At 39.1% G+C, this 24,796-nt stretch overlaps 2 protein-coding genes and 1 non-coding gene across 6 annotated transcripts in view; all 3 read left to right on the forward strand.

The window, feature by feature from the left end:
- LOC133461413 (zinc finger protein 497-like) overlaps positions 1-315 on the forward strand; it is a 2,770-nt gene extending 2,455 nt beyond the window's left edge. Inside the window, exon 5 of the mRNA XM_061742316.1 lies at positions 1-315. This exon is cut by the window's left edge and continues 671 nt beyond it. The gene's annotated coding sequence lies outside the window, so the exon portion shown is untranslated.
- Positions 316-1,745: 1,430 nt separating this feature from the next.
- The window catches only part of kmt2ba (lysine (K)-specific methyltransferase 2Ba), a 40,893-nt gene continuing 17,842 nt past the window's right edge, over positions 1,746-24,796 (forward strand). For 2 of the 4 annotated variants that reach the window (XM_061742317.1, XM_061742318.1), the window contains exons 1-17: positions 1,746-2,093; positions 9,013-9,547; positions 9,662-9,718; positions 9,899-10,486; positions 10,724-10,884; positions 11,390-11,482; positions 11,805-11,961; positions 16,217-16,511; positions 17,773-17,834; positions 17,958-18,191; positions 18,562-18,656; positions 20,830-21,681; positions 22,910-23,023; positions 23,151-23,297; positions 23,847-23,939; positions 24,271-24,388; positions 24,525-24,638. In XM_061742317.1, the coding sequence (XP_061598301.1) occupies positions 1,788-2,093; positions 9,013-9,547; positions 9,662-9,718; positions 9,899-10,486; positions 10,724-10,884; positions 11,390-11,482; positions 11,805-11,961; positions 16,217-16,511; positions 17,773-17,834; positions 17,958-18,191; positions 18,562-18,656; positions 20,830-21,681; positions 22,910-23,023; positions 23,151-23,297; positions 23,847-23,939; positions 24,271-24,388; positions 24,525-24,638 (4,021 nt within the window). In that variant the 5' untranslated portion in view covers positions 1,746-1,787. The remainder of the gene's footprint in view (positions 2,094-9,012; positions 9,548-9,661; positions 9,719-9,898; positions 10,487-10,723; positions 10,885-11,389; positions 11,483-11,804; positions 11,962-16,216; positions 16,512-17,772; positions 17,835-17,957; positions 18,192-18,561; positions 18,657-20,829; positions 21,682-22,909; positions 23,024-23,150; positions 23,298-23,846; positions 23,940-24,270; positions 24,389-24,524; positions 24,639-24,796) is intronic. The other 2 variants (XM_061742320.1, XM_061742319.1) reach the window with 2 other exon arrangements.
- Positions 6,186-6,319, forward strand: LOC133461653 (small nucleolar RNA SNORA5). Its single transcript, XR_009784211.1, has one exon. It is a non-coding gene; the product is annotated as a small nucleolar RNA SNORA5 (small nucleolar RNA).

Consider the following 24,796-nt stretch of genomic DNA (forward strand, 5'->3'; position numbering starts at 1 on the left):
GAAGAAAGATCTTATTCATGTGAATATTTTACAGTAAGTTTTTGAGATCAAGGTTACACAGCTTCAAGTTGTTTTTCTAACTCTTTTTTGTTGTTGTTAAAGACACTGAATAAAACTCCTAAATGTACATAATTTAGCAGCATAATGACAATGCTACAATGTCCATTGTGTGTCCATTTTTCTTTTACTTTGCCTGAATTTTTTTATATTCATTGTGGACCAGCAACTCAGTTCTCCCTGAGATGGAAGAATGTTCTGTACTTATCATGTTTTTCATTTTCACGCAAACCGTCCAAGTAATACATGTAATAAAAATCAACATCTAAAAAAAAAAAAAAAAGGGTTGTGTCTAGGATTCTGAAACATTTTCCAGAAGTTTGTCACTGCATCAAACAGTACTTGTTTGTGGTGCACTTGTGCTTAGCATTGGTGTGTAAATGGAAAAGAGAATGTATGAAATGGAGATGTTATATATATATGTGTGTATATATATATAGATAGACATTCAACTGTACTGTTGAATGTATTGTAATCTTATGATCCTGGTCCTGCTCAAAGTTTCTTCCCTCCTAAAGGGGAGTTTCTCCTTGCCACTGTTTGACTTAAGGTTTTTCTCCCACTATGGGCATTTTTACTTGCCATAGTTAGGGCTGGGCAATTGTGCACAAGACAGGGAATTTGACTTGGTTATTTTCGCTCACTGTACAGTAAATAGGCAAATGACAGCTCTTATTAACGTATATAGAATTTAAAAAGAAGGGAAAGGTGCAGCAGTATGAGGTAGACATGGTTATTCCTATTATAGGAATTACATACATAGGAACGTCCACAGCATTTCAGTGTCAACAAAGGTTGGCCTATCAGATTCTGGGCACATAATTATAGTTTGTAAGTGGTTGACAGGTAGTTATTTTAAATTTCTCGTAAATCTGTCTTAAAATGTAATACTGGACCTCGGTTGGGCTGGTGGGACAACGGCGTAAAATTTCCCGTATTTTTTTTTTTTTTTCTTAAACATATTTTTATAGATTTTTCCCACAAAAATAGATGCACATACAAAGACATGGCAGAACTGTGAAATGCTCAGGCATCCAAGCCCCCATTTTAGCCCTCCCACCACCCCCCACATACAACAACATGTCAGGTTGCACAAAGGTAAATGCTGTGTAACAGTAGATGGTACATCATTCCTGGAGCAATAAAAAACAGTAGCTGGAAGTCAGGTTTCAGTTCAAGGCGAATAATAAAGTGAGAAGCAGAAAATACATATGAAGGGAAGCAACTTTTAAGTAGGATTTAAGTAGGAATGGTGCCATTGGTCTGAAAATTGGTAAAGTGTTCTAAGAAAGGCCCCCACACCTTATGAAATTTGTTTTTCAAGTTATGGATGGAATAGTATATTTTTTCCAATATTTCCCGTATTTTTAAATCCAAAACTTGACAGGTATGGCTTCATAGGGAACTAACAGTTCAAGCATGTATTTTGGTCCAAGACTTCAGTGCATTTGTAGACCAGCAGTAAGATTTTAAACTATCCTTTGACTCACTGAAAGCCAGTGTAGGGATTGCATCACCACGACACGTAATGTGGTCCAGTTTCCTGGTGTTTGTAAGACTTGCTAATGTGAAATTCATTGTAAAATAAAGTGAAACGCGTCTTCTGTTTGGTAAAAGGAGCGAGCAGCACGCTGAAGTGTGCTCCCATGATGCACCGCGGCTGCTTCCTCTCGCGCCTTTCCTCGCGGCGGTCCATCTTGCCCATAACGCGCCGTCTGTTGTTGTAAATAATGGCGGCCTCGGGAGGCGGATTAGCATCTCCCAACGTCGCGGGCTTGAGCACTCAAGCGCCGCCGGCTCGGGCTCGCTTTCCGGGCCGGCCGTGCTCGGCTCGCAACAGGCTGCGGCTGGACAAACGACCCAAACGCGGAAGGTTCGGCTCCTCCGACTGCGGCCAGCTGGCTGCCGGAGGGCCGAGGCCCGTAAACATCGGCCTCGCGTTGAGCGAAGACCCGGCGCTGCTGCGCCTGCTCGGGGCGGCGGAGAAGCACAGGCGGCAGGGAGATGCGGGCTTCGACTCCAGCAGCAGTGACGAGGTGAGGCGCTCAGCGATTAGAGGGGAAACGGTATGCATCATACTGCTGCACCTTTTACTAAAAAAATATGTATATACGTTAATAAAAGCTGCCATTTGTCTATTTTACTGTACAGTGAGCGAAAATAACCGAGTCAAATTCCCTGTGTTGGCCAAATAAACATGATTGTGATTCTAGTGTGCAGGATAAAGACCGTGCGCTGTAAGGAAGGACATGGTTGGTGTTTTTGTTCTCACAAAGAACAGTTTAGCTGCAAACACAAACCCAGCCGAGCTGTTTGCTCACGGGCTCCAGGGTAGGGTTGTTACCGGCCCTGGGAAACGGAATATGCCGTGTTTATAAACTAAAGTACGAGTATGGAGCTGGAAAGGGACGCACTTTGTCTCGAATTACTGTGAGAGTCAGAAAATAAAATGCCAATGGAAAATGGCATTGAGCTGTTCATAAGTTAATTATTGCTGTTTTACAGTCAGTTTTCTACAGACTTTCTGTTTGCACTTTTGTTATTGCACTAAACACGTGCACTATTACAGAATGGATGTTCTGCTTTCTTTCTATTGTTTTATATTAATTTGTACAATGTTAAGTTAATACAGGACAGGTTTCTGTTTAAGAGGGACTTATTTTATTCAGTTCATTTTGTTATTTTCTATTAAAGTGAATTGCTGGATAATAATTAGTTTTCCATGTGTTCATGGCATTCAAAAATATGCATCTAATTCAATTCAGGTTCGACTCAATTAATAATTAAATCGTTTCACTCACAAAAAAAGGGGCCAAAACAATTCACCACGCCAGGAAGGGTGAAGGCAACCCTTATTTATTTTCCAGGGAGTTGGCAACCCTAGTCGAGGAGTGAATAAGTATTTTATCCCACTGGATCTTAGCAGCTCATAACGTGTCATTAAAGGCTTGTATTCAGTTTTGCAAGTTGCAACTTGACGGTAAATTATCTGTCCATCCGAGTCCGTTTGCATTATGTTTGATTTAGAGCCACGTTTGGCGGAAACTTTCGCGGTACGACCCCCCCTCCATGAATGTGGGGTTGTTGTGGGAACGGTTTTACTGAGTTGAAGTTCCCTCCCAGTCCAAACAAGTGTTTCCGCTAATTTTGTCGTAGGCAAAACGTCGTTGTTGCAAGTGCACAACTCTCCACGTTGGAGCTGCAGTCAGCTGACTGCGCTGATGCTTTCAGCGTGATCCTAACGTGGGAGGCAAATGTTAGTGTAAGGAGACAACCCAACCCATCCATGTGATGCAATCTTATAAAAAAGAAAAAGTCAGACAGTTTATTATGTTTAGTGTTTGTATAGAAAATATTGTGACTTTTGGGGTGAAGTTAATACTCAGAGCGTAGTCTTATTAATTTGCAAGCATCAGATCTTCGGCAAGTAAAATGGCATTGCTTGCATGATAAACAGGTAGATACATCATCCTATGTGTATATTGTTAATCGTGTTTATCACCTGAGCATTTGTTTTATTCTAATCTGTCAACATGACCTGCCAACTTGGATTTACTTTAAGATTAAAGACCAGAAATCGCGCATTTAAAAAAAAATGCACAAGTGTTATAGTATGAGACTGTGTTCACATTTTTAATATATTTACCCCTACAATGCTCCTGTTTGTTGCCAAAAAGGAGTGATGATTTGATGCCATATTGGATCTAATCATATTTATCCTTCAAGAAGGAGCTTTTTAGTGTCTTACATCAGTCAGACTTCACTGATGCAATCCCCTTTGCAATATTGTAACAGAATCACATTAGCCCCAGATAAAGCTTGTGGATGCTGGACAACTGGAGCACTACACTTCACTTATGATGCACTACAATCTGCTTTGCTGTGGAATAGATCCATCAGGGGTTTTTACTGTTGATCAGTATGCATTTAAATAATGACGTTGGTGACTGAGATGTGCGTTTGATTTAAAACTAAGCATTTTTTCTAGTTGAGGTAGATGGCTTCCTGAAATAGAGGATGATGGGGGGCTGTTTTAAAAAAAATTGATTAAGAGATTCTGCATGCATTTTATCAGTAAGTAGCAGTAGATAGGTGCCAGTCTTTTATGTTTAAATTTCAAGATGGTTAATGTGTTAATGTTTATAGTTAATTTACATAATAGAAAACCCCTCACTTGTTGATGCAGTACTTGACTAGAGAAGAGTAAAGCGGGATTCTGATGCTCAGACATTGTTTCTTTCACAATCATAATTTTGTTTTTGATCAAATAGTGAATACAACAGTGATTTGTAAACTTAGTCTTTGATAGGTAATTACGCTGGCGGGGACTTTCCCAACAATCACATTCAAAGAAAACCCGGAACCAGCTTAGAAAACTATTCATTGTCACTGAGGAGGCAGTGCAGCTGTGTTTTGCTTTATTTCTGTTTATCTACAAGTCTGTCTGTCTGTCTGTCTGTCTGTGACCCCCTTTTTTTTCTTTTCTTTTCTGGAGACAAATTCATCAGAAGAGAAATGCTAAGAAGTAACTTTAAAAATCAGTTGTAGTTGGTGCTTTTGGCACATTGAACATTTTTAGTACAATTGATTGAACAAAATTAAGTCTTAAATAGTGCCAATCATTCTATTTTTTGTGTTGGCAAAACTTCCTGGTGGGGAGTTCATTGAAAAAGGCTTATACTAATAAAGGATGATGCATACAAGAATTTATGTCGTGTCATTTTAGTTTATCTTCGTGTAATTAAGTCATGTTATTACACCCACACCACAGGTCTGGGGGGAGAATTAGTACTACCTACTGCTTATCTCAATTAACAAATGCTTGATAATTGGATGAGAGGAGTTGGTAGGAACTTGCATAGATCAACATTTTATTTGACAAATTTTCTCAAAAATTCAATTTGAATTTATGACATGGTTTTGCATATTTTGTAGTTTTCAATAGTAACAAATAAGGATGCATGATATCTATTTGCCAGATTAATTATTGGTTGATATTGGAGGAAAATTGAGTTATTTTTATCCACCTAGTGGTGCTAGTTCACGGCAAATGAGCGTCAGCAGCTCTGTATCTGCTGCACTGTAGTGCTGATCAGGTAGAGCAATCTGTTTCAACGAGTAGTCAGATTTTACCGTCTCTTCAGTGTCTATACAGTCAAACCTTTGTGGAGGACATTTAAATAGCGTTTCAGGTCGTCAGTTCCCTGCATCGGTAAAACCAGAGAAAGAAAGCGATCCAAATGGTGTTGATTTAACATCCTAACAACCATCTCTGATGCCACCACTGTTTTCTCTGCCGCAACAAAACCAGCTAGCCAGTTCAATGCGGATACTGAAACCAGTTGTGAGAATTCCGCTGAAGATAATACATTATTTCAAGGAGAGAGTGGTCTCTCACTGTGGAGTTTTTAGCTCATACATTTGTTGTATTGTGTTTGAATGTTTTGATTCACACTATTTCCTTCGTGACATCATTCAGAGTAAAAAAGAAAAGCTGCACATTTCTAATCAATCTTTCTCTTGTTAACCAAACTATATATCCAGTGTCTGCTGTCTAAATCTGTTTATATAGTCAATATATGCATATATTTATATATAGTGATACTACACCAATTTAACATCGTGTCTGTGTTCTTCACTCTCTGTCTTATCTCTCTTTTCCTGCTCTGCCCAGCTGCCTCCCTCCTTATGATCCAGGTCCTGCTCAAGGTTTCTTCCCTCCTAAAGGAAGCATTTTTACTTGCCATTGTTAGGGCTGGGCAATTGTGCTTTTTTTTGCCAGTATTGCATTACGCACTTGCATCAGCAACACAGTAGCATCAATTTTGTTAAAATGCAGCCACCCTTTTGAATTAGGCGGCATGTTTAATGCCCTCAATAACAACACAACACACACGTGAACCCCGTCTGTAGGCGTAAACACAACTAACGCATGTGTAACATTACGGCCAATCACAGGCAGCGCTTTGCGCATACTAGGTAGCGAAAATAGGAACTGAAAGACCAGGCATCTTTTGATATCAGGTGGTTCTGGCAGATTTTGGTCGGCGCCATAAAAGAACTGAAGTTTGATACACAGCCTTAGCCTTTGTTTATGTAATTGTAGTTGTACAGGATTGTAAAGGAACTGCAGCTTTGTCAAATTCAGTGCTTCCTCTGTGGTAGTTTGCACTGGCCAAAATGGCTGCAACAGAAACTGTAGTTCATGGGCCCCACTTCCGTCACCATGGTTACTGGGGATAAATATGTACTACACACAAGCATATTATACACCTACCAGCTATGTTTCTGTTTGCTCGGGGGTCATGTTCTGGGTCTCTGGAAAGCGTCTACAGACAACATCTGTTGTATTTGACGCTATACAAATAAAATTAAATTGAATTAATAACTGCCGGGGGCGGGAGACTCATCCTCTGGTTCTCTGGAAAGCACCTAAAGATGAATTCTGTTGTAATAGACGCTATATGAATAAAATTGATTAGAATTGAATAAGTACATAGCCTCCATAAACATTTATTTTTTTCTGTGAGTCAAAGCAATAACTCATCAACTCTGTCTGTTCGTTTGAAAATCACATTTTGATATAAATACATGCTTTAAGTATACTCTCCCCTTAGCTAAAGGAAAAAAAGTTGTGTTCATGCTGTTCTTACAATGTATATAATATTTATAGTTTGTATTTCAACTTTTTACACATTTTCATTTGCTCACTATGTTTCAATTAAAACTATATAAATTCTTCTTCCAACAGTTTCCTTGTTGTATATTTTACGGTTGCATTTTGTAAACAGAAGTTAGTGGAGGCCGGCGGTATCAGGCGTACAGGCCGTGTAGATCTGAACCAAGAAACTGTCAACGCAGCGGGTTGTGTATGTGAACAGACGCAAACACATGGACAAAACTGCAAATATATTCCAGCCATATTATGCCATCTGCCGCATTACACTTTACTGGCAGGACCCAAGCATATCCCCGTGTCTGCCTGACAGGAAATGGGGGCCGATAGCAGAACACTAGAGCCAACATGCTAGTTATTTTTGTCATTAGCAGCAGAAAAAAATGATGATGCTGCTGCATCATACACATGGTGGGAGTCGTTCTCCAGCAACGATGATAGTTATCTTCCTCCTTCCTCCAACTCCTGCACAGAGTCTTGGGGCGTCTCCTGATCAAATTATCCTGTCTTTTTTTCTGCCTGCAGACGAGATCCTGCCACACCAGCAAACATTTCCATTAAAGATGGCTGTGTCAAAAAAGTCATTTTAATAAAGGTCTTTAATAGTTGTGAGCCAGCACTCCAAAAGACTGTAGCCTCTTTGGCATAAACCACTCATAATTAACATTAAACTGTTTTTTTTTTTTTAAGAATGCACCCAAGTTTGGTATACAGTCATGGTAGATATTGGTTTCAACCACTTGACTAGGGCTGCAACTATCGAATATTTTGGTAATTGATTATTTTATAGAATATTACATCGAATAGTTTGATAAAACTTACTTTTGCTTAATTAAAGCCTAATTATAAATATACATTAGAAAACAAGACAGATCACTTAATAAAAACAACAACCAATTTGTTTCCTTTTTATAAGAAAAATTGACTTTTTTTTTTTTTTTTTTTTTTACATTTTATGCAAAATAGTAAACTGTTTTTATCTTATCAAAAATAAGATGAAAAATATTCTTAAACACTGGCTTTATATTGCGCAACTTCCTATTCAGAACCAATACAGACTTAAAACAGAAATGCTTGGCTGTGGACTGGGACTTGGAACAAGAATCTCACACAATGTGGACCGGGACCTTAATTTAAAATGATGCCACACCTTCGACATCTTCTGTCTCTTCCTCTTATTACTTTTGTTTTGATTGGTTTGATTGTTTTCACTGTTCACACACTTTACAGAAAGCCCGTCGTCTTCTTCTGCTTTATAGGGGACGCATACGTGTAAGCACGATGTGTCACTTTAAAAAGAATGGTGCGAAATGGTAGCTTTAAATCAAATTTTTAATTAAGGCTTCAAGGCAGAGGAAATTGTCGGTTTTTATTTTTTTTGTAATCAAGTTACTCAAGTTAGCCGAGGAATCGTTGCACCCCTATACTTGACTATGTTTGATATGACACATCCCAACTTACCTCAAGCCAGATGTTTATGTTTGGGGGCGTATACGTGTGCTGTGTGGGTATCAATTTGAGGGTGTCTGTGAAAATGCCCTGATGTGTGTGTTTAACCATGAGTATGTCAGTTTTTATATGTTGGTGTTAATTTTATTATGTAAAACACTCTTTGCACTACTTAGTATGAAAAGTGTTATGTAAATAAAGTTTTATTTGAAATATTATTTTGCCATCATTGCAGTTTACAAACTTTTGATGAAAAAATGTTATTATCCTGTGAGCACAAACCATAGTATACAGGAATGTCTCCGAAAATTTGAATATTGTGATTTTCTGTAATGCAATTACAAAAACAAAAATGTCATACATTCTGGATTCATTACAAATCAACTGAAATATTGCAAGCCTTTTATTATTTTAATATTGCTGATCATGCCTTACAGCTTAAGAAAACTCAAATATCCTATCTAAAAAAATTTGAATATTCTGGGAATCTTAAACTGTAAGCCATAATCAGCAATATTAAAATAATAAAAGGCTTGCAATATTTCAGTTGATTTGTAATGAATCCAGAATGTATTACTCCTTTTTTTTAATTGCATTACAGAAAATAAAGAACTTCATCACAATATTCTAATTTTCTGAGACAGTCCTGTATGTACATGAAGATTATATTAGATTATTGTATTGGTAACAGCCATGTAATAGCTGTTAATTATAAGTTTTCATATTCATTTTTTTTTTTTATTATTTTGCATCCCTAACATCGAATGTATTTGGATTCGTTGGTGGTGTACAGTAGGTTTGTTCTAATCTGTCATGACTGTTTTCTCCAGGAGGAAGATTTCTCTGGATTTGGCTCCACGAGAGTTCGTCCACAGAGAGCTTCGGTCACTGTCCCTCAGTCTTCCAGCAGCAAAGCCCAATCTTCCCGGGCGTTGGACCAATCACCAGGAGCAAAACCTCTTATTGGAAAAATTATTCCCAAGACTCAAAAATCTGCTGTTCTCGGGAAGATCGTATCAAGAGTTCAGAAAGAGGAGCAAGATGTTAAAGAAAGCGCTGTAAAACACAAAGAAACGCCAAAGGTTGTGGAACATGACAACCAGGTGAATCTCACTACAAAAGTCAAACCTTTGGACAAGCGTGCTTCAGGTACACCGACCAGAAAAGTAGTTGACGTAACCAGCAAAACAGGAAAATCAGGATTTACAGAAGCCCTCGAAAATCAAACAGCCAGTACATCAGCTGGAAGCACCAAACACCAAGAAGAAGTGGCGAGTACTCTTACATCAGTCGACCGCGCACAACAAACTCAAGCATTTGTGAAAGAAGAAGACGACACCGATCACTCTACAACAAAGACGACAGGTAGTTTTCGAGCTGGTCACTCTGGTCGCACTTCTCGAGCAGTCGCTCTGTCGGTTAAATTTCTAAACAAACGTCTGAGGAAAAAAATGGTTAAAAGTTTGGGTTCTTCTCCAGAAGCTGCAGCAGAGGCAGGAGCCCCAAGAGGAGAGGAGGCAGCTATGCCCCAAGAAGGTAAAGCTTTACAGATCCCAGGAAAAAGAGGTCATAGGAGATGCCACCGTAGATCTGTGTTCGGGTATAGGCGAAAACAAGCACCAAGCATTTCAGCGATTAAATGTCCAAAACTTGGTCAGGTTCGCAAAAAGCATGTTTTTTACACCTATGTAACAGAACCTCTTCCATCCACATTAGGGCAAGATGGAAATGAGCTACAGATCCAAGGTCAAAAGATGATCCCACCAGAAGAGCCACAGTCGGTTCCAGAGCAGCTGCAGCAGAGTTCCAACACTTCATCCACAACTGTAGCAAGCGGGCGTTCCTCCCGCATTATTAAAGCTCCCAAGAGGTTCCTGGATGAGGAAATGATCCCCTTTCCAAAGGGCTCCCTGACAACGTGGCTGAAAACTCAGAGAGAGGAGGGAAAGGCCGGTGCGCCGCTTCACGAGTCACGCTACGATCGCAACTCTCAGCCATCACAAAGTTTCTCTGTATTTGACAGCCTTTCCAATGTTTCAAGAGTATCATCACCATCAATTTCAGGAGCAAGTCATGTAGAGATCTACAAGAATCTTAAGAAACTGACTTTAAAGCTTGCAGAGAAAAAGAGAGGGCAATCTGAGGATTATACTTATCAAGGGGACAGTTTTGCCTCTCATGTCAGGAGGAAACGGAAGCCCAAGCTCATGATGGAGGAACTGAACTCCCCCGGCGTTGTGAGGAAACTGGCTGTGGTGGTGGAGTCACCCTCTCAAATCCCAGCAGAAGATACAACACATACCAGTAAGTATAAACAGAAGTTTCTTAAGTTTGTTGAAGCAGAGGTACAGTATATGTAATTCATAAGGTGCTACATGAAACAGATCATATTGGAAGATGGTAAATTCTTCCTGCAAAAATTGTCACATTATAATTTTACAATTAGTTAGCTTTCTATAATTGGTTAACTGATGTCTTACTAGATCTGTTTTTTGTGTGTCTCTGTGTGTGTTTTCTCTCCCCTGTTTGATGCATATAAAGCAGCTGGTGTGCCTGGAGCCAGTAGTGATACATTAGAAGTCAGCGGACCCAGCTATCGGATTGGTCTCAGTGGAGCTAATAAGAGGATGCTGCACCTGTTGAAGAAGGCTAAAGTTCAGCTCATCAAGATTGATCAGCAAAAGCAGCTCAAGTTGTCACAGGCAAGAAACAATTTCCTGTTGATGTCAGAATCAAAAATGAAAGACTGAAGAATTATTGAATTCACTTTCTTCACCCTGATGCTTATAACTGCACAATGAAGTTCCATAACAACAGTATATAGTATCCATTGTTGCTGCTCTTTGTCCAAAAAAAATGTTTAGATTACATTAGACACCACTTTACCTTTTGATGTGCATTTTTAAGGTGTTAGAAAAAATTTCTTTTAAATTAGTAGCTGAAATAGTGATTGCCTAAAACCCGTTTGCACAAACTCAACTGTGTTTCTTGAGAACAAATCTTGGTCGTGTGAAACATCTTGATTATGTACATAATCTAAATAGACCATTTGGTTGTGTTTTAGCCTAAGGATATCTGTTAGACAGCACAGAACAGTCTTAAGTTAAGGAAAAGTGTACCAGTAGTTGAATTTATAGTTTATCATCATATACATAAACTTTTCTTTTGTCACACTTCTCCTTTCCCCTCCCCTATTTGGATCAATAGTTGGGCTCTAGAGAATCACAAATGCCAGTGAGGAGGAGGAGGACGACAACGGCAACAAGTGTGGGGCTGTCTAACAAAGATATTGGTCTGCAGGTAATATTTTTAATAGTTTTGTAAATTTGTGTTTCGGTTTTGACCTCAATTAAACAAGTCCGTAGTTAGTCTAACTTTATTTTGAAAGTACCTTCAAACTGAGTGATTACATAACTGATCAATAAAGGCAAATTGGCAGTAACAGTGTCATATTGATTTTTCGTGGTCAGTACTAAAAACAATGTCCTTTTGACAAAAAACTGTCAAAAGGATGAAGGTCAAGAGGTTGAGAATATAATGATTCAAATAGGAGATTCATTTATCACGTTATATTCTAATTCCAAACATTTCCACGTCTTTAAACCGTTCGTTTGGTGTGCAGGAGCAGCCACTCGGGGGTCCGAGGATCAAGCATGTCTGTCGGGCAGCTGCAGTGGCGTTAGGGCAGCCTCGCGCCATGGTCCCTGATGATATTCCCAGACTCAGCGCTCTGCCGCTTCACGAAAGGGAGGGCATCACGTTTTCACCCACAACAGAAGGTACACTCCACATCCGAGTCCACTTATCTTTTAAACTTAATTATTTTTATAGATGGAACTGCACAATTTCTGTGCTGTGATTTTTAAAAGGTAAGGCATTTATATCTTACAATTAGAAAAATGTATCTAATATAAAATGTTATTAATGAATGTTGATGTATTTTACCTCCAATGCCAGTTTTATTTGTGCCACTTGGAATTCATAAATTTTTGACTTCTTTTTAAAGTTTAAGTTAAACTACACTTACTGTGCATGTTAATGTGCATTACCAACACAGTGATCCAGTAAATACAAGAAGATAAACTGTGCAACTATTGTGGTATGACGATGTAAACATATCAATTAAAGCCAACAGTGCAGTTAATCAGTACTTTGCTCATTCTTAGTTTAAATACTGCAACATGGACTCTTAATGTCAGCAGATAAATCAATCAGCCACGTCAGAATGCCTAAACAGTGGGACCTCTTTAATGTCATCTGCATTAACAGAATTCTCACCTGTGGCTGAGCATAGAGTGATGGTAGCAGGTAACTTGGTGGCAAAGCTGAATATTACGTCATCCATTTGGGCACATTTTGGCTTTGATCCCAACGAAAGAGGGCGGCCAGCAAATTCAGATCAGAGCCTATGGCTGTGAATGAAAACCAGCCCAACAGTACCTACACTCTGACATAGAAAATAACATCAAAGCAAGCTCTAAGCCCAAATGGACTCCTTTTGAATTTGGACTGTTGACTGCAGCTAGGGATGCCAATACCAATATTGATATCAGATATCCGGTCTGATACTGGGAATGGGGTCAGATCCATGAGGCCAGTCTAATTTTCCATAAAATAGGATCTGTATGGAAGTAAATCTGTCATCGGATTTTGAAAGAAAAAGGTGATTGAATTTCTAGCACTGAATATTTATGCATTGAAGTGATGCATCTGAATGTTTTTGAACGTTAAAATATTCAACTGCAAATAATTCAACGTTAAAATATTCAACTATCTATTACTTAATCTTACAGACCCAAACCACACTGATGGCATATAAGAGTTAAAACACACCGAAGCCCCATCATTATTGGACATGGCTTAAATCCGGGCACCATGCTAGCCCACAAGCCGAAGCTGTCCTGGGGTGATTCGTGCTTGACGCATGCTTCCAATCTTGAATCTGGAATTGATTGCTCTTCCTTGGGTTCCCGGATGTTGCAGTTGAATATTTTGCAGGGGAATATTTTAATGCTGAAAAACACATATTTTCTTCCATAGCTCTCTTTATCTACAGTGCATTGCAAAAGTATTCACCCCCCTTGACATTTTTCATGTTTTGTTGTCAGCACAACCTGGAATTAACATGGATTGTTTGAGGATTTGCATAATTTCATTTTCAGAACATGCCCAAAACTTTGAAGAATTTTTATTTTTTTTATTTTGAAGCAAACAAGAAATGGGACAAAAATAATAGAAAAGGTCAATGTACATAACAGGTCACAGACTCCTAAAGTCAATACTTTGTAGATCTGCCTTTTGAGACAATCACAGCTGCAAGGATTTTTGCTCATTGCTCCTTGCAAAACTGCTCCAGCTCCTTAAGTTGGAGGGTTTGCACTTGTGAACAGCAATCTTTAAGTCTGACCATAGATTTCCTATTGGATTGAGGTCTGGGCTTTGACTAGGCCGTTCCAACACATGTACATGTTTCCTCTTCAACTACTCAAGTGTTACTTAAGCTTATTTGCTTTGTTTGGGGTCATTGGCTTGCTGTAAGGTGAACCTCAGTCCTAGCCTCAAACCATGAACAGAGTGGTACAGGTTTTGTTCAAGAATATCCCTGTATTTAGTACCATCCATCTTTCCTTCAACACTGACCATTGTCCCCACAGCATGATGCCGCCACCACCATGGTCACGTGTTGGGTTTGCGCCAGACATAGCGTTTCCTTGATGGCCAATTTTAGTCTCATCAGATCAGAGCACTTTCCTCCATTCGTTTTGGGAGTCTCCCACATGCCTTTTTGCAAACCTCAAAACCTGCCATTTTGCTGACAGTGATAGTTTTCTTCTGCCATAAAGCCCAACTCTTATTGTCTTCATATGTACTGCTGTGGAACTCTGCAGCCCTGTCCATGAGTTTTTGTGTGCAGCCGTCTCTTGGCAGGTTTGCTGTTATGTTCTTTCTATTTGGTTAGATTTGATGGTGTTCCTGGGGATCATCCCAAAAAAAAACGTTTTCAATATAACCTAACCCTGACTTTAACTTTACAACAACTTTGCCCCTTACTTGTTTGGAGAGTTCTTTTGTCTCCATGGCAAGTGTTGCGTTAGTGATGCCTCTTGCCTAGGTGTTAGTCTGTGGGGCCTTTCAAAAAAGGTTTGTATATGTGCTGACAGATCATGGTTTTATGTATATATTTTGTATATTTTATGTATATATGTTTCTTATTTAACTTCAACTTAGACTATTGTGTTTTGAACCATCAAATAAAATTCAGATTAAAAAAAAAAAAACATTGACCAAAGGCTGTAATGAAACAAAATGCGTAAAACGCAAAGGGGGTTGAATACTTTTGCAGAACACTGTAAATTACATTAACAGACAAACAATTTTTTGCCATTGTATTTTAATGATAATTCAGTAAACCTATGTATGCAATAATGTCTGTTTTACAAAGTTAGGAAAGGGATGTTTAAGGCAGGCCTGATGCTTCAGCCTTGTTCACGCATCAATAGGTGTGAGGGTGGGTGGATGTAGGCCTGGGTGTAAGATGGCATGACATGACTGAAGTGTGAAGTTCAGTAAACTGATTAAAGAAGAATGATTTTTGTGCTGACACAGGATATGTTTTCAGAGGGAGAAGGCGAAAATGTGAGGTTATGGTAAATGTTTTACACTTATATAGCGCTTTCCAGCCGTACTGCTACAGCCCCAAAGCACTTTACACTGTAGACGTTCATCCACACACGCACACATTCACACACCGGTTGTCGGCGGAGCTGCCATACAACGGCGCTGGCCTGACAACCGGGAGAAACTGGGGATTCAGTGTCTTGCCCATGGACACTTTGGTGGACACAGGAGGAACTAGGACTTGAACCACTGACCATCAGGTTCATGGCTGAACGCTCTATCAACTGAGCCACCTTCCCCAGTGTTATGGCACATTTTACCAAAAATAAAAAATGTGGTTATTGCTGGGAAAGTTGTCATTGCACATTTGGATTTCGAATATGGTTTCAATCTCTTTCCCTGTGTTGCCAAATACTGTCCTTTTATATATTGACAGCAGTTAATGTATAATAAGAGAATATATAATAAGAAAAATCAAGTCTGTACTATATGTAATCTCAGGCAGGTTAATTGTCATTCAGCTTAGTTTAACCAGAATTTTTTGCTAAATATTGATGGGTGTTTTTTTTTCCCTCTCTGTCAGGCAAAGACTTTCTGAGTATGGTATTATAAAACATTTACGAGCCTCTAGCAATATTAAGTCACAAGCTAAACTTGGGGTGGGAAAATGTACAAAAGATCACAATTTGTTAGCTTTTGCCCAACTTAACACTGAGCAAAAAGAAAAATAAATTTAAGAAAGGGTTTGTTAGCTCAATGTAACTAAAATATTTGCCAGCAAAAATATCTTTTGTCACACACAGATTAGCCACGCTGTTGGAAAGCTATACCCAACACTGGTCGAGTGAGCATCACTCAGTATGAGGTGAGGAAGTGCTGTTTGACGAATAGACTCACAAACACATCCTAGTAAAAAAAGAGAAGAAAACAAAACTTTGCACAAAGTTTTTTCAGATACGTTACTTGTTTCAAATGTAATCTAATTATATACAACTCTATAATTGTTTTACATTTCTGAGGTAGCTTTGTGCTAATTTTCATTTAAAAACAATCACAGGGGGATTCACATAGATGTCATTAAGTGTCAGAAATGCAGGGTAAGAGACTCCACCAATAATGGATTTTGTGGGAGATCCATCACCTAACTTTTATTATAGGATTTATCTTTTTTTTTTTTTTTTTAGGCAACCGCTAGTAATGTGACTGTAGGAACCAAGCTTACTTATGAGACCAAAGTACAGTAAATCCATATGAAGAACTCTCCAACAACAACAACAATCAGACTTGTAATATCTCCAGCTGGCCACGTGCTAAGCTCCAGCATCTAAAGATGTCACCCCCCACATCACATGTACATAATCTTTGCTCAAAGAAGTACTGGCTTCTTTACTCAACCTCTCCGTGTCTCGCCTGCAGATGTGGCAGATGAGGAGGATGATGATGATGATGACGCTGCCATCTCTGATCAAGGCAGGGCCCAGTGGGTTGTCACTCAGGAAATTATCCAGCGCAGGAGCAGGAGGCGAGCGAAAGGGAAGGGGCACAGGTTCAAAAGGAAGAGGATGCTGGCTCCCTTTGTGCCTGGGGGAGTCCGTTCCCGGCGCTGCGGCGGCTGCAGAGGCTGCCTGGTACAGGACGACTGTGCCAGGTGCATCAACTGCTTGGATAAACCTAAGTTTGGGGGTCCCAACACCAAGAGACAGTGTTGCATGTAAGTGAACAGGTGATATTTTTGATACAGGATACCTGGTGCATGAAACTTTCGGATTTGGTCATTTTTTGAATCACGTTTTGGTTTGGCTTATTTGGTATTAAGAAACATGATTTTCTTGTTACCTACTTACAAAAAATATATTCTTGGCAAGTGAAGACATGTCTATTGTGATAAAGTTCTTTACTTTCTGTAATGCAATTACAAAAAATAAATGTCATACATTCTGGATTCATTACAAATCAACTGAAATATTGCAAGCCTTTTATTATTTTAATATTGCTGATCATGGTTTACAGCTTAAAAAAACTCAAATATCCTATCTCAAAAAATTTGAATATTCTGGGAATCTTAATCTTAAACTGTAAACCATAATCAGCAATATTAAAATAATAAAAGGCTTGCAATATTTCAGTTGATTTGTAATGAATCCAGAATGTATGACATTTTTGTTTTAATTGCATTACAGAAAGTAAAGAACTTTATCACAATATTCTAATTTTCTGACACACTCCTGTATACGTTTCCCCCATCAGTCTTCTTTGACAGATTGATCAAACATACTATATTAAAAGATGAAACTCTGATTTTGACAGAAAAGGCTAAAATCACATTTGTGAAACATGAAGGAGACGAGACATAGATAGATGGATGGATGGATACTTTATTAATCCCCAGGGAAATACAAGTGGGTGCATTGTGGTGACTGCAGTGTGTTGCGATGTAAGTGAATGTGTGGTGGATTTATACAAAGGGGGGCAATGCAACATGGGACATACGGTACATATAATCAAATTGCATAGAACGAGGGGAAAGAGAAGGACGAGCTCTTTATTCTTAATTATCCAATTCGTGGGTATGCATGTGTGCGGGTGTCTACATATGTTTGCGTGTGTGTGGTGTGCAAGTCTGTAAGCATATTGAATGTGTGTGTCGAGGTTGGAGGGCCAGGGACATAATGGATAAACATTGACAGATATTGTGGTGATATTGTATTTTTAAAATAAAATATAATAGTGCTTTATTAATCATGTTAAAAATATTTTTATTTTTGAATATTTTGAAGCAGAGTTCTTATAAAGTTCAATAATGTTTAATTTCTTGTACTTAAAAAATGAAAGTACTCATTCTTTCCAGTAACGCTCATTGAACCAAACTATTAAAGGTAATTTGAACCCTAACGATGAGCACCGTTGTCGATGGGAACTCTGGACCATATTTCTTATGACATGATCTTTTTGCATTTGTTCTCACCCCTCAGATACAAGAAGTGTGATCGGATTGAGAAAGCAAAGATAAATCGCACAGTAAAAACACTGAAAGGTATGTCTCAGAAAAGGTTAATGTCCTGCCTTTAACGTATCTCTAAACTAATGTTTAGATGTCAGTTTGATAAATTTAATGTAGTATTTGATTAAATCTAATTATGAGGGTTTTTTTTCTCAGTCCTGGCGAGGCCGTTATCAGGCTCTGTTTCGAGCACAGATGAAAAGTGGAGCTGTGCAGATGCAGAGGAAGGATCGTCCTCAATGGTGTCTGGAATCAGGAAGAAGTCTCTTCGTAACGTCAAGCTACGGTCTTACAGCAGCTTGCTCAAATCAGAATCTGAAGAAGAAACAGACGACGATAAGTCGGATAAATCGACTTTCAAGCCAAATGTACCTGTTGTGTCTAACCAAGGTAACGGACTTCTCTGTGTTTGTTTATCATTTTGGTCTTACACACGATCTGCTTGAACCTTTGAAATTGTAATAAAACAGGAGGCACATTTTTAAATGGTCCTTTTAGACATAAGCTGTTTTTAAATTTTGGGTTCTGTTGCTTGAAGTTTGCCTTTTTAGATGCACATCATGCACCAGTGAGGAGGATGTTTTATGTTGATATATTTAAAAATAAAAAAAGCAATTGATTTGAAAAAAGTGCATTGAATATCAGTCATTATAACAGGCATGATTAACAGGGAAAGAACTTGGCACTGTACTTGTAGATGACGACAATCACAACTCCAAGGATGATGAAATCCTTTATTTTGAAAATGTATCCTGTAAAGGTGGTGTTTCGCTGCCAGACGAGCCACTGACAGAGTCGCTGAAACATCGCCGGCAGTTCTCCAGAAGTGGCAACAGCAGGCCGAGAGCTTACAAGGTAAAAACATTGAATATGTTTTCCCTCTCACGTCTAATAATACCTGGGTTAAAACTGTGTTTTTTGGGGGGGAGGAAAAAAATGGCATCTTTTGGTCAGCAAATTGTCTCGAACAGAGTTTTTAAAAGATTGTTTTGGGGGTTTTTTGGAGAGAAAAAAAGTATCTGTTCAACTTGACAAAGGAATCTACAGTTTGGGTTATTGTCATAGGCATTGCCAATAATCCCCCCCTAAATAATACATTGCCCAGGACTTCATCCTACCCTACTATTCTTCGAGTAGCTGAAACAAGAGCTTTCAAAATCAGGCTTGCTCGTCTTCCATTTCTGACTTGGAGCTTCTTTTGAACTTCTCTGCATGTACTTTATCTCTGTAATTAATTTTTAATTAATCTAGTTGTGCACAAGATAAATTGTCACTGTTTTCTGTAGCAGAAAGGATGGTTTTAGTTTGAGTTGGTTATCACTTTTATATATTGCACCTTTGGCTATTTTTTTTCACTTGCTTTACAGTTATGCTTTTTTTTCCGTTTGGTTTTTGTGCAAACGCAAAAAAGTTTTGCAATATCCATTTTAGTTCATCGTCTCAACAGGTTGCATTGCAACGTCATGACAAAAAGCATGAAAAAGGTTAAGACAGCATTGTTCTTTCAAATTGGAAACATCTAATGTCAAACTTTGTGCAGTTTTATTCTGAAAGAGTCAACACTATAGCTGGTAAAGAACTAATTACACTTGCAGGAGTCCGCATTTAACTTTGTCCAAGAGGGAAAAAAAGGAAAATAATAATTAATGCACTTACAACTTTTGGAATTCTGTGGTTATCCTCCATCCAGGCATGTTTCTCTGGCGTTAAATTTGTATTTATTTTTAACCCTGAAGGCTGCATTGCTTTTGAATATCCTAAAAGATTCTATTTTTGCCTAATTTTGCTGGTTGCAGAGCATGCTAACACATCAGTGGCAAATTAGTAGAGGAGTTGGGACGAGATCGTTATGTGTGAACAACTCAAAATCTTGTCAAAGACGCTCACCGCCATGTTGTGAAGTCATTGCTGATGGCCGACTGATATTGAAGAAGCCAAGTATCTGGGAATTCCTAGTTGAGCTGCTGCCAGTTAGAGAGAGAGAGACATCTGGTGAGGTCACCAAAGGGCAGGGAAACCTGGGAAATTGGCGAAGCAACTTTGAGATGCAACAGCCGTACCACAATATAGCAGGCAGCATTTGTTTTTATTTTTTTAATTCGAAATGTTTTTGAAACCAATGTGTGCTAATTCATTGCTTTACATGTGGTTTTTTTTTTTTTGCCCTTCTGGTTTATTTTGTTTGTATTCTGAACAATTGAACAAAACACGAACGGCTTCCCCTGTTTTTCCTCCATGGTCCTTTTTAAGATAATCTGCTGTATTTGCACGTGGCGATGCCTCATTTCCCACTTGCGTTTTGTTGATCAGCTGAGGTTTTAAAAACCAGTTTGGTTTCAAATTCGTCGTCAGATTCTGTAGTCCGAACCTACAATCAATCACTCACTCATTCTTTGCCCAACGGCGGGTCATAAATCAGCCAACTCTGAAACCAACTTTACGTGTTTCAAGTTCCTAATTACTTTGGTATGAGGAGATTTTGTCAGTATTGACACAGCGATACAATTTTGATGGCAGTATCTGGCACAGCTATATCTATAAAACTTATCACATTGTGACTATTGCCATATATTTCTTAATGGTCTCTGCTTATAAAACAGGGGGTGAAGTATATTTCACATTTTTACAGTGTGAGCATGTATTTTTATATATAAGGAATATTTTTAAATCCAACATGTTTTGTCTTTACATCTGCTTTTTGCTATTTCGATAAACGGTTTTAACACCACAGAAATTCCAATTAGTTTTTCATTTGCGACTCAGTTAGTTTTAGCATTTCTCAGCTTTGTGCATTAACACCAACTCACACTTGTGTGTCTGTCTGTGTATCCTTTGTGCTACTGAATGCTTTTGCTTAACTTTCTTTTACCTTATGTTATTACTCCTTGCTATCACGCAATGCTAATGATTACAGTCCTCCCCTTTTCTGTAACTCTGGCTGCCGGTCGTCGCCACTGCATGTCATTAGTATTAGTGTAACGTTGGAACCCGTCTTGCTGGTTGGCTTAGGCAGTCCCCTCCTCCACAGGCACAGGAGAGCACGGAGGACACGACGCCCAGAGAAAGTCTCCCTGAATCCAGACCATCCGGGAACCTAATGCCGAAGCTGCAGCAGCAGCTAAAAATACACTTGCACCGCCTGCCTGATTATATCCTGCAGTCTGCAACTCTGTCTTTGCCGTGGCAGTCACCTCAGTGCGTGGATCGGTGTGCTGCACAGTCCAATCCACCATTGGCCCAACCTTTAACAAAGCCTGCTATTGCACAATCATCCTGTCCCATAACAAACTCTCTTCCAGAAATGTCCCAGCCTGAAATGCATCCTGCTTTGCCACTTTCACCCCATCCTATTTTAGACTCTCCACAGAAAACTCTGATGTTACGTTTGCACCATTTACCCCAGTCCGTTTGCCAGTCACCCCCGAATCCGCTCAAACCTGTCCCATCATCGTCACCTCAGCAACACCCGCAGACTGTACTGTTCCCAGAGGTGTCTCCACAGATGTGTTCTCAGGGACAGACAAAGTGTGAGATGAACGAACAATGCTCTCTGTCAGAGATGTGCAGAGGTAACGCAGACAAAACCGTGTGCGAGGTTGCGACAGGGTCCCCACAGACTGTCAGCCCAGGCGCAGAGTTACAGAGGTGTGTGCAAGAAGATCAGGAATACACTTGTGAGGAGCAGAGTGAAGAGGACCAAGAGGACTCTTCTGTAAGAGAGACGGTGCTGCAAAGCTGTCTAGGAACTGACCACCACTATGTGCTTCGTTCTCAGAATCCTGCAGAGTGTGCTTCAGTGAACACCCTGACGGGGTTCAGTAACGGATTTCCCTTAAAGGGCCTGTTGCAGAACCAGCACAAGATTCGCGTAGACTTCAAGGTGAGTCCTTGCACTGCAGTTGGCAAGCAGAACTTACCATGCTGCTTTTAGCTTTGTTTGACGTTAGAACTAAGTTTCATTGGAACTGTCTACTAGGGGTGTAACAATATATCGTGCCATGAAATTTCGCGATACAAAAACGTCACGATACATGTCTTGGAGGTGACAAACTGTATCTGATATAGGGTTATTAATGTTAATCTATTGTGTTGACTAGAAACGCGCATCCGACCATGCGTGCCGACCGCGCCTCGACCCGCGGACCAAAATCTGACTCCGCTCAGAAGAAACTAGTACAGTTTTGGTCCCGATCACGGGACTCTTGCAGGGTTTTGAGCTCTGAACTTTTACTGATGTAAGGCTGGTGTAGAGTTAAGCCTTACCTTATTAAATTAAACCTTTTTGGGGTCGTGAGTAGGATAAACACGGAGAAACTTCTGCTGAGTTCCAGTGTACTTTAATGTCCCTCAACAGTGTAGGATTTTAGAACATCAACACAGCACCTAGTGCCGTACTGTGACGTATCACTCCGCCCAATCTAAAACAGACTAATCACTACAGATAAACTGACTAGTGTCATTATAGTCCCTGATTTACATCAGAATATAAAGAATAGATTTATAAAATAATGAACCCTGAATTACCAAAATAACCTTCTTAACAAAAATAAATCTCCTCTTACACTTATAAGGTGAGCATGAATCAATCTTTTTTATGATGTAAAATTGTATGTATTTATTTACTTTTATTTATTTATTTAATTTTAGTTGTTAAATTTCTGGAAAAGAAAAAAGTCAAATCATACATGAGAGAAACTATTCAGTTTGTGGCAAAATATTTGTACTTGTATGAAACTGTAGATGCATAATGCAAACCTGACATTTACTTTTAGTTCAGTTTGTGGAAAATGGTTGGCCTGGCTTTCTCTTTAAAACTTAAACAGTTATAAAGCATTACAAACTGTAACAATAGGGCAAACGTACAGTATTGTTTTGTATTTTGTGTCTTTCAAATAAAAGACCATTTTTTCCAGTCATATGTTCCTCATTCAAGATTGTTAAAAAAATACTGCTATAATATCGTATCGTTATCGTGACCTCAATATCGTGTATCGTACCGTATCGTGAGATTAGTGTATCGTTACACCCCTACTGTCTAGCTACCTCAACTCACAGATGAGAAATGTAGATCTGTTTCCTCATGCTTTTGTTTCACATGTCTCCAACAGGAGGACTGTGCGGTCCAGAACGTGTGGCTGATGGGCGGCCTAAGCGTTCTCACCTCCGTCCCAACAACTCCACAGCCTGTTTGTCTGCTTTGCGCCAGCAAAGGAAAACATGAGGTTTGGCAGCTCTTTTAATCCGGTTGGAAATATATGAATTATTCTGTTTTAAGGAGCTGTACAACACTGTTAACTTTTTTTTTCTCTTACCTCTCCCATTCTCCGCCTATATTCCCACTTTGAACAGATGATATTCTGCCAGATCTGCTGTGAGCCTTTCCACAGCTTCTGCCTGACACCCGAGGAGTGTCCTCGGGAGGAATCTAAGGAGAACTGGTGCTGCAGGCGTTGCAAATTCTGTCATGTGTGTGGCCGCAGAAGCAAGAGTTCAAAGGTGTGCAGTGTTGTCACTTACGTTGTTAATGTAAAGAAAACCTCTAAATGTGTTCACTTAGATTCATAGTTATACATGCATATTTTACCTTCATTGTTTTGGAAATTCGGTTATTTAAGAATGAGCACATTTGAGAAACAGTCATGGCATCGGTGAGAAAGTAAGAGACTAGCTTGAGATGGCAGGCAGGAAAAAAGGGGAAAAGTAAGGAAGATACAGAAGATTGAGTAAGATGAAAATGGTTGATTCATTGGCGTGATCCATGAAGGGAAAAGCCAAGAGTAGTATTATTATTATTATTATTATTATTATTATTATTATTATTATTATTATTATAGAAATATTACATATTATTATTATTATTATTATTGGAAAGTGTTCTGTGTTACTAACTTTGAACCTTAGTTTTCACCTTCTCATTTGTTTTTAAAACTGAACATTGTTTAGCATCTTCATACTACTTGCATTTTGAGGCACTGTATTTACTGTACTGACAATCCCATAACTGATTAACTTTTCTTTCCTTTTTTTTCCCCCTTTTTCCTCTAGCCTGTATTGCAGTGCAGGAGATGCCAGACCTGCTACCACCCTTCCTGCTTGGGGCCGACGTACCCAAAGCCTATAAACTGCACAATGCCATGGGTACTTGCTTTAATAGACTCAATGTATAGTGCTGGGAATTTCACTTCACCAAACTGGACGATACTTTGTAGTAGGGCTGGGCAATATGATCTCAAATCAATATCACGATAAATTGGGCAGTTTTACCTCGATAACAATAAATGCACTTTTTTATTTACTTATTTTTTAAATCAAAGCACCGAATTTACCGACATTGGAAAATTGGCGTCTGTCATCAGAATGAATACATTAAAATACATTTATTTTAATTTGATATTGTGAGGTGAGAAAAAAAATTGAAAGCCAGATGATATTTGTATCTTTTATTGAGTCATTTGTTGTATTTGTGAAGGTGTGCATGACGTGCATTCGCTGTAAGAGCTGTGGCGTGACTCCTGGAAAGAGCTGGGACTTGGCCTGGAACCACGACCAGGACCTCTGTCCCGACTGCACTAAACTCTACAAGAAAGGTAACAGCTCTTTCTTGTACCACTTCTTTTTTTTTTTTTTGTTCACAAGTTTGCTGAAGTAGTAGTATTCATTTATATTTCAAGTATGTGGCCCTAGACATGGATTATGTGACTTGAGCGGCATTTACTTTGTCAGGGGATTTCTGCACAATCTGCCACAAGTGCTATGAAGAGAGCAGCAAACCCTCACAGATGATTCAATGTTCAGAGTGCAGCCACTGGGTTCATTACAGATGTGAAGGACTGTCAGGTGAGAAGCACTCTTCAATTTTATTAACAAAGTTTTGTGTTAACCTCAGAAACTCCTTAGGTTGTTGGTTTTGGTGTTTTGGAAAATGTAATTATCTGTTAGGCTGTTTTTAAAGGCAACATAAGGGCATACAATTTCATTTTAAATGGGTCTTTACC

This window comes from Cololabis saira, chromosome 15 (genome assembly GCF_033807715.1).
Source record: "Cololabis saira isolate AMF1-May2022 chromosome 15, fColSai1.1, whole genome shotgun sequence".
Lineage (NCBI taxonomy): Eukaryota > Metazoa > Chordata > Actinopteri > Beloniformes > Belonidae > Cololabis > Cololabis saira.